General features: G+C 37.4%; 4 protein-coding genes across 4 annotated transcripts in view; 3 read left to right on the top strand and 1 right to left on the bottom strand.

The window, feature by feature from the left end:
* The window catches only part of LOC17878814 (early light-induced protein 2, chloroplastic), a 1,307-nt gene extending 773 nt beyond the window's left edge, over positions 1-534 (top strand). The window contains exon 2 of the mRNA XM_006286260.2: positions 74-534. Within this exon, the coding sequence (XP_006286322.2) occupies positions 74-418 (345 nt within the window). The 3' untranslated portion in view covers positions 419-534. The remainder of the gene's footprint in view (positions 1-73) is intronic.
* Positions 535-2,570: 2,036 nt separating this feature from the next.
* On the top strand, positions 2,571-3,531 carry LOC17879025 (early light-induced protein 2, chloroplastic). Its single transcript, XM_006285213.2, has 2 exons — positions 2,571-2,952; positions 3,035-3,531. Exons 1-2 carry the CDS (start codon positions 2,719-2,721, stop codon positions 3,377-3,379), a joined length of 579 nt encoding a protein of 192 aa, XP_006285275.1. The 5' UTR covers positions 2,571-2,718; the 3' UTR covers positions 3,380-3,531.
* Positions 3,532-5,694: 2,163 nt separating this feature from the next.
* On the top strand, positions 5,695-6,716 carry LOC17880834 (early light-induced protein 2, chloroplastic). The gene is made up of 2 exons (XM_006285163.2): positions 5,695-6,151; positions 6,242-6,716. Exons 1-2 carry the CDS (start codon positions 5,921-5,923, stop codon positions 6,584-6,586), a joined length of 576 nt encoding a protein of 191 aa, XP_006285225.1. The 5' UTR covers positions 5,695-5,920; the 3' UTR covers positions 6,587-6,716.
* Positions 6,717-6,904: 188 nt separating this feature from the next.
* Positions 6,905-9,163, bottom strand: LOC17878417 (1,2-dihydroxy-3-keto-5-methylthiopentene dioxygenase 3). Its single transcript, XM_006284455.2, has 7 exons — positions 8,948-9,163; positions 8,499-8,610; positions 8,301-8,395; positions 7,742-7,856; positions 7,533-7,657; positions 7,381-7,451; positions 6,905-7,286 (listed from the first exon to the last, which is right to left on the bottom strand). Exons 1-7 carry the CDS (start codon positions 8,963-8,965, stop codon positions 7,223-7,225), a joined length of 600 nt encoding a protein of 199 aa, XP_006284517.2. The 5' UTR covers positions 8,966-9,163; the 3' UTR covers positions 6,905-7,222.
* Positions 9,164-9,279: the final 116 nt, after the last annotated feature.

Genomic DNA, 9,279 nt, shown 5'->3' with positions numbered 1-9,279 from the left:
ATATATATATAATGATCTAACGGTCGAAGTGTTTAAAAGATTTGAGAGTTGAATGATTTGTTTTCTTGTTTAGGTGAGTACGAAGTTTGGAGATTTACTAGCATTCAGCGGTCCAGCGCCCGAGAGGATCAACGGGAGACTAGCCATGGTTGGATTCGTGGCTGCCATTGCTGTGGAGCTTTCCAAGGGAGAGAACGTGTTGGCTCAGATCTCTGACGGTGGCGTCGGGTGGTTTATTGGAACAACGGCGTTGCTGACGTTGGCATCGATGGTTCCATTGTTCCAGGGAATAAGAGCGGAGGCCAAGTCAAAGGGGTTCATGACGTCAGACGCCGAGCTATGGAACGGTCGTTTCGCGATGCTCGGCCTAGTTGCGTTGGCCTTCACTGAGTATGTCACCGGTGGGACTCTCGTCTAAGGCTTTGTTTTTGCTATAGCATAAGGGAAATTAAATCATATTTGGATACTGATTTTTTAGTTGAATATTGATATGTAACGTATCATAGTTTTTAATATTTAATATGATTTTTAAAAGCTCTGAAGTGTCGACATGAACGCATAAATTGATTTATTGGTTCGATAAAAACAAGAACTGAGACAGACGCAAAACCGAGAACTAGGCTAATACAAATATACAATAGTGCGATAAAGCAAGGATTCCCGGAATGCGATTAGGCGCCAAAATTGTTTCGCCAAATAGTGCCAGTTGATATCCTCTGGGATTGAAAGCCAAGACCTCCCTCACATAGTGACATACACATCGAATTCCAACATATCTACTATATGCTTTGTTGCTCCATCAAAAGTTGGCAATTGTACTACTATTTTTTTTTTGTCAACAGCTTTTATAAATGGACTCAATTGAGCCAAGAGGTGGGAATATTGTTTACGTAGAGACAAAATAGCGGTTCAACACGCATTCGGTATGTCACAATTGTACTACAAATCTTGGAGTTTATAGCCTTAGATAGGAGAAAGCATGCCATTACGTATATCGGAAGAGTTTAAGCTTGAGACTTAAACAAGACGACTTTTTTTACGTTTATCTCTCACAAATGCAAAAACTTGGGTTTTTGATCCATGAATCTTCTCGGGGAACCCTAAGTAAGTTCAGATTCCTCCTTGTTGCATATATAATCCCCACAATTGTTTTTATTACTTGTCTTAGGGAGAGACTTCATTTCCAAACATGATGGTTGTTTTGGAAATATTAATCTCTTGTCATGAGACCTCAGCATAAGCATGGATTATATCAGTCACCTCTTTAATTTGTTTATGTACTATACATAAAACAGACTATCATCAACAAAGAGTAAGTGTGACACTCGTGAACTTGCACACAAAATGTGCAGTTCTCGGATTTTACCATTCGTCTTTGCTCGTTTAAATTGAGCAATTAGTCCGTCCTTACAAAAATAAAATAGCAGGAAGAGATAGAGTCTCCTCGACAAATTCCTCTAAAAAGTCTAATACGTTATTTCAGGTATCTCTTAGTTAAGACACGAAGTAATACACTACATGATCCATCCCACCCGTCGATAATCAAAACCCATATTTTCCATTAGAGAGTGGAGAAAGGACCAATTCCACTTGATCCTATGGCTTATTCATATTCGTTTCTTACTCATGAATTTTTTTTTTGGAGCAATTAGGATATTATCTGTAATAAATTCCTGCAACACATGCTAATTTAGTCTCGGATATTAATTATGAAGAAAACTTCTTGAGACGTAAATTCAGTATTTTAGAGAAAGAAAAGAAGGAAAAAAAATCTCCAATGCTCATGGGAGAAAAGAAGAAAAATCATATGCAAAAGGTGTATGTACTAAGATTTTTTTAGCAAAAAATGTCCACATATATTGATGTAAAAAAACGAGTATCCTCTATTCTTTATTAACCGTTCCAAATGCGTAATTATATAAGGGTACGTATAGGAGAATAGGGCACGTACGCAGCCATGAATGGAATCCACAGAAAGGATCAAAAGGAGTCAGCCTAGGTCTGCCATGAATAAAGTTAAGTAAGTTCCAATACGAAACTGAGATCGACCACAACTTCTCTTAACCAGAAACAAAAGTCTCCCGACTGAATGAAACATTGTGAGCCGTTAGCTTTGTTTGCTAATATTTTGAGACAAATCTTCGTTTTTTTTTACGTGTTTTTACTAAACCCACTTGACCTTGGCCAATCAGATTTAGACAAGGAAGATGTGTCTCTGTGTGTGGTGAAATTAAGAACCCACGTCATCACTTTACTTGCACTTTTTCAACTAGACGTGGCTCCTTTGAGATCTCACCTCACTCTCTCGTTTTAAAAAGTTTCTTTGGGTTACTACGTACGTGTCTTTGTGTTTAGCGTTCAACTCAAATTTATTCTTCCCAAAAGAGTACAAGTTTGCTAATTAGTTTTTTTTTCTTTTATCTTTTTAGATTTGTTTCTACTATTACTCTATACTATACACCACAAACGTAGATATTAAGATAAAGTAATCTTTACTTTCCTATAAATCAATAAAGATAAAGAAATTAAACACATAAAATTTCAGAAAAAAAAACTGGACCTATCATTCACATTTCACCTACTCTATAAATAAAGAGATGGTCTTTGCAGTTACACCACAAACCAACTCGATCTCACTTCTCAAGTCTTAAAAATTTAGTCAGCTCTCTCTCTCTATCTCTTCAATCTTCGGCGTTTGAAAAACCCTAGTCATCAGAAATGGCAACGGCGTCGCTTAACATGCAGTCAGTGTTCGCTGCTCCTTCCGGTGGATTGAGTTCACGCAACATCAGAAACACAAACCAAATCTTCTTCAAGAGGAATGCTCCGGTTGGAGTCAGGTGCATGGCTCAGGGTGGTCCTATCAAGGAAGATCCTTCCGTGCCCTCGACCTCGACCTCGGCCACTCAACCACAAATGCCACCATCTCCTCCTCCAGTTAGCAAGCCTAAGGTATATAACTATATGAGATCCAATATACATGTTCTTGATAGATAAAAGATTTGTGAGCTGAATGGTTTGTTTTCTTGTTTAGGTGAGTACGAAGTTTAGAGACTTGCTTGCATTCAGCGGTCCAGCGCCCGAGAGGATCAACGGGAGACTAGCCATGGTTGGATTCGTGGCTGCCATCGCGGTGGAGCTTTCCAAGGGAGAGAACGTGTTGGCTCAGATCTCTGACGGTGGCGTCGGGTGGTTTCTTGGAACGACGGCGTTGCTGACTATGGCATCGATGATTCCATTGTTCCAGGGAATAAGGGCGGAGGCCAAGTCAAAGGGCTTCATGACATCAGACGCTGAGCTATGGAACGGTCGTTTTGCGATGCTCGGCCTAGTTGCGTTGGCCTTCACTGAGTACGTCACCGGTGGCACTCTCGTCTAAGGCTTTTTTTTTTTTTTCTTTTTTTTGCTATAGCTTAAGGGAAATTAAATCATATTTGGAGAATGATATGTAACGCACAGTTTGACATTTATTATGATGTTTCAAATATTTGTAAGTATTCCAAATTTTATTAGTTTATTTGTTCGATAATACTGAGACGGACCCAAAGCTAAGACTTAGGCTAATACAATAGTGCGATTAAGCAAGGATTCATAATTGCTTCACCCAATAGTGCGAGATTGAAATCCTCTAAGGATTGAAAGTCGAGACCTCCCCAGATAGTGACATATGCATCCGATCCTAAGATATCTAATGCATTCCTCTACTATCTACTTTGTTGTTCCACCATGGCAATTACTCTACTTAACTTGGAGCTTATAACCTTAGATATGAGAAAGCACACCATTACATATGTCAAAACAGCTTGAGCCTCAATTTTTGATAAGACTTGTTTCCCTCCTTTAGAAAGGACTTTCGAGGACCAAGAGTTAACCTTCTTTTGAAATCTATCCCTCACAAATGCAAAAACTTAGGTTTTTAATTCGTGAATGTTCTCAGGGAGGCCTAAGTAATTTCATATTCCTCGTTCTTGCCTAATCCCCATAGTTGTTTTTATTTATTGTCTTGGAGCCGATGAGATCATGAGACTTCATTTCCAAACATGATGGGTGATTTGGAAAAAATTAACCTCTTGTCCTAAAACCTCGCCATAAGCACAAAATTAACCTTTTTTGCTTTGTTGATTGGGTCTAGAATATTAGTTTTAGTAGAGACCTCTTGAGATGTAAAATCAAGAGCTTTTCTATCGGATAGAACGACTTTACTGGGTTTCTTAAATATAATATTTTATTAATTCTAATTACTTTTTTATTTTATTTTTAAATTAAAAGAAAAATATAAGCCAATGAAAAAATGATAAGAGTCAAATGGATATCTTGAAAACTGAGAAACTGATCTCATTTTTTTCTTATTATATTTTTATTTTATTTTTAATAGTGAGAATTGCATCAAAAACTTGATAATTATTCTTTAATAATAGTCTCGATATCGATCAACCGGTCATCTACCAATAGAAATTTGGATGGATAATATGAAGAATACAACAATGCCAGATACCCACTAGTGTCATTGGGGTTGGAAGTTATTAAAACATAGTTAAACTTGCAAATACAACATATGTCTTTAGTTTTGGATAAAAAGAAAAATCTGGTGAGTACTTTCAACACATTTTAATCAGTAGAAGACGCGTCCGTTAACTTAGCTCCCACCCTTTGACAATTCCATAATAATGTACTCATTTATTAATTACAGAAGGAGAATAAAACTCCACCGTACTAACATTGGGACGAGCAATCTTGCACTTTGATAACAGAATCAATTCATTAAGAAGGATAAAAACTGAAATTTTGGGAACATTTTAATTTAACAACCAAAACTTGAGATATCAGTGTAAATAATCTTTCAGCAAACACCTAAGACCACCGTTATTAGTAGTCTCCTAGCCATCTTTTAAGCTAAGATTTACTAAGAGATGTCTCTTCTAAGCCGAGAGAGAGAGAGTAGAGAACAAAGCGTTTGCTTTAAATGAGGTTTATTGTTGTGTCTAAGTAATGAGTAATATAGGGAAACGTCGGAGAATAGGGCACGTACGCAGCCATGAATTGAACAGAAAATATCAAAAGGAGTCAGCATGGGTCTTTGCCATAACGAAGTCAAGTAAGTTCCAATACGAAACTGAAATCGACCACGTACGACTTCTCTCTACCAGAAACAAAATCTCGCCCGACTGAATGAAACATCGTAAGCCGTTAGCTTTGTTTTCTAATATTTTTGAGACAAATCTTTTCTAACGTGTTTTTACCAAACCCACTTGGCAATGGCCAATCAGAAAAAAAGACAAGGAAGATGTGTGATGAAAGAACCCACGTCATCAGTTTTACTTGCACTTTTTCAACTAGACGTGGCTCTTTTGAGATCTCACCTCAAATTTCTTGGCTACTACGTGTTTTTGTGTGTAACGTTCAACTTAAATTCATGATATAGTAACTTTTTTTTGTCACAGTTGAAATAGTTTAATTTATTTTATTATAATTTAATTCTACATTCGTTTTACAAAGAAACATTGACCAATGATTTTGTTGTTACAATAAAGATGGAAAAAAATCTCACAAGTTTGAAAACATTTTGACTAAGGAATCTTTTGCTTCCCAAAAGAGTAAACTTTGCAATTTAGATTTGTTTCTACTTATTACTTTATTACTTTTTACTCTATACTACACCACCACAAACCCAAAAGTAAAATAAGAAATCTAAAGTTTCCCATAAATCAATAAAGATAAAGAAAGAAATACATAAAAAAAAATAAGAAAAATACAGGACCTATCATTCACATTTCACCTACTCTATAAGTACAGAGATGATCTTTGCAGTTACACCACAAACCAAACTCCATCTCACTTCTCAAGTCTCATTGTTTATTCACTTCTCTTATTATATTTCAAGTTCGATCTTTAGCATTTTCAAAAACCCTAGTCATCAGAAATGGCAACGGCGTCGCTTAACATGCAGTCAGTGTTCGCTGCTCCTTCCGGTGGATTGAGTTCACGCAACATCAGAAACACAAACCAACTCTTCTTCAAGAGGAATGCTCCTGTTGGATTCAGGTGCATGGCTCAGGGTGATCCTATCAAGGAAGATCCTTCCGTGCCCTCGACCTCGGCCGCTCAACCGCAGATGCCACCATCTCCTCCTCCACCAGTCAGCAAGCCTAAGGTATATAACTATATGAGATCCAATACTACATGTTGTTGATAGTGATAGATAAAAGATTTGTGAGGTTGAATGATTTGTTTTCTTGTTTAGGTGAGTACCAAGTTTGGAGATTTGCTTGCATTCAGCGGTCCAGCGCCCGAGAGGATCAACGGGAGACTAGCCATGGTTGGATTCGTGGCTGCCATTGCGGTGGAGCTTTCCAAGGGAGAGAACGTGTTGGCTCAGATCTCTGACGGTGGCGTCGGGTGGTTTCTTGGAACGACGGCGTTGCTGACTTTGGCATCGATGATTCCGTTGTTCAAGGGAATAAGGGCGGAGGCAAAGTCAAAGGGGTTCATGACATCAGATGCTGAGTTATGGAACGGTCGCTTTGCGATGCTCGGCCTAGTTGCCTTGGCCTTCACTGAGTACGTCACCGGTGGCACTCTCGTCTAAGGCTTTTTTTTTTTTTTTTTGATATAGCATAAGGGAAATTAAATCATATTTGGAGAATGATATGTAACGCATCATCGTCTGATATTTAATATGATTTTTAAAAGCTCTGAAGTGTCAACATAAATCAAAATTCATTTATTGGTACGATAATAACAAGCACTGAGACATTGGTTCGATAATAACAAGAGCTGACACATTGGTTCGATAATAACAAGAGCTGACACATTAGCTAATACACTTCAGAATCAGTAAACTTTTTATAATTTAAAGCAATTTTCAGAATTGAGACTGGGGAGCTGGAAAATGACAATAAGAGTGTAGCTTCAAAGTTGTTCTTCTTTTTATTTTTACTTTTGATGTATATTGTTAACATGAACATCTCCTGATTCTCATCCAATTGTTACAGTACATATAGACAACATAAATGTGGTAAGTTATAAGTTGACACACCATGAAAGATATTACAACGCAACCATAATGCCAAAGCCACACACGAATTAAAGTCTCTTCACTATAAGTGGATGACATAAATAAACCATAAAGACCACATCTAAACATATACATATCCAAGATCAGACAGAGCTTCCTCTTTATTGTATGCTTAGTTTATAGAAATCTGACGCCTAAGACTGACCTCTAGGCTGACGCGTCTATGGCACCGCCCCCGTTCACCTTCACGAAATTATCGATGTACTCTTTCCTGTAAAATAGCCGTTTCAATATCCATAAACAGTTTTCTTTTCTTTGCTAAGATGAATGATTGCAGAGTAAAAGAGGCAGACAGGACACTTTACCTTGCGGGCAGATGGTCATGTGGGCGATTGTATGGTGTCCAGACCGGTTCACCCACGAAAAGCCGCATTGCCTGTTTAATAAGAAATTCTGATTTTCATAAGCAACCAAGAGTATATGATGAGTTAATGATTCGAAGAAGCTAACAATAAACCTTGATATAGTTGTCTGAGTCGACGGTGAAGCGATGATATATTCCAGCAGGCAAGACTATCATACCCCCTTTCTTTACCAATACTCTAATCCAAGCCTCATTGCGATCCCTCACATCAAAGTATCCTTTATCCAAGGGAGAAAACACTGACAATCTATATACATATATCAATTGTCTTTTCAAGTAAAGCCGCCAATACAAGTACTTACCACTTCCTCCAACGCAATAACGAATCTCTTCATCAGTGTGCAAATGTTCTTCAAAAAAGCTCTTTACTTTCTCTTCATAGTTTGCAAGCTTTTCAGGGCATACCTCACAAAAGTCCTGTAATTTAAACACTCTTCTATTGTCAAATCAAGACTCGGGCACAAATATATACACATGCATAAACAAATGTGTGGGAATCAATACGTGCTTATCATCAAACATTCAACTCAAAATGTATAACAGAGAGGGAAAGTGTTTTCATGTCATTCGGTTTAGCGAGAGAACCAGAGAGATTTGATAACAATGAAAGACTCTCAACTCCCAACCAAAACCTAGAGCTATTAGCTCTCTAACCATCTCACAACTGCTACAATCTTGTAACATTCAATCCTTAGCTAGTTATTGAGAAAGATTGATCAGCTGAACTTCTTCAAGTAGAACCACTGTTATTTGACTTTTCAAAAACAACACTTGGTCAAAACTAAAGAACTAGCATTAAAGACTAACGGATAACAAAACAAAGATTTAAAGAAGTAAAGACATAAAGAAAAGGTGACAAACCATGTAGGAGTAACCACGAGATTCACGAATCTTTTTCAAATCTTCATCGGTTTCATAGTTATCAGCATCAATTCTCCAGCTAAGTACTCCCAGCTCTGTACACAAACATTAGAATTTAGGCAAGTGATACAAAAACAAAAGACAGTAGAAAACATTACAGAGAGAACAAGAATGAAGACAAACACACAAAAAAAAAACCTGCAAGTTTGTCCAAAGATACAAACTCCTTAGGATCCTTGTGGTGAGGAAGTCTCTGATCCTCTTCGCTATCATCCATATACCATGCCTGTATCACTTCTTCTCTTCCATCCTAACCAATAACAACAACACCAACATGTGAATCAAGAAAATATCAATTCGATTAAATTAGTTGTAATTCAATCACTGATCACCTATTCTCATTTTCATGTGTTTTTTTGAGCTGCCAACACTAATAGAGAACAGAACATGTTCTAGAGCAATCAAATGTTAAGAATAACATCCGACATAAAAGCAAAATCAAACTAAATACAAAACATCAAAACCGAACCTAATGGAGATATATATAACAATCGGCGAAGTCATGTTTTGAACGGCGGATATAAGAATATTTTCCGATAAGAGATTCACGAAATCAGAATCAGAAAGGAAGAGATTTTACGGATTACCTTAACAACTTCACCCATCGTTGTACTTGTTTGTTCTCTCTTCTTCTTCTTCTTCTTCTTCTTCTTCTTCTTCTTCTTCTTCTTCGTTATGCCTTTTTATCGTCTTCAAGCCCACGCGATTATGGATGACTTATCTCTCCTTTTCGGGAAAAAAAAAAGCAGAAAACAAGGAATATTAAAAAGACTAAACTACCCTCAATCCGCCGGCGTGCGTGCGGCGTGGGAGATACCGCCTCGCCTCCACATAGATACGTTTCAGACTAATTAATTACGTTACGTTTCCGACAGGCTTAAATTATAGTTTATTGCCTTAGATTGTATTAAAGCATCAT

The sequence above is a fragment of the Capsella rubella genome, unplaced genomic scaffold, assembly GCF_000375325.1.
Source record: "Capsella rubella cultivar Monte Gargano unplaced genomic scaffold, Caprub1_0 scaffold_7, whole genome shotgun sequence".
NCBI classification, from domain to species: domain Eukaryota; kingdom Viridiplantae; phylum Streptophyta; class Magnoliopsida; order Brassicales; family Brassicaceae; genus Capsella; species Capsella rubella.
This window is presented reverse-complemented; position numbering and strand designations above follow the sequence as displayed.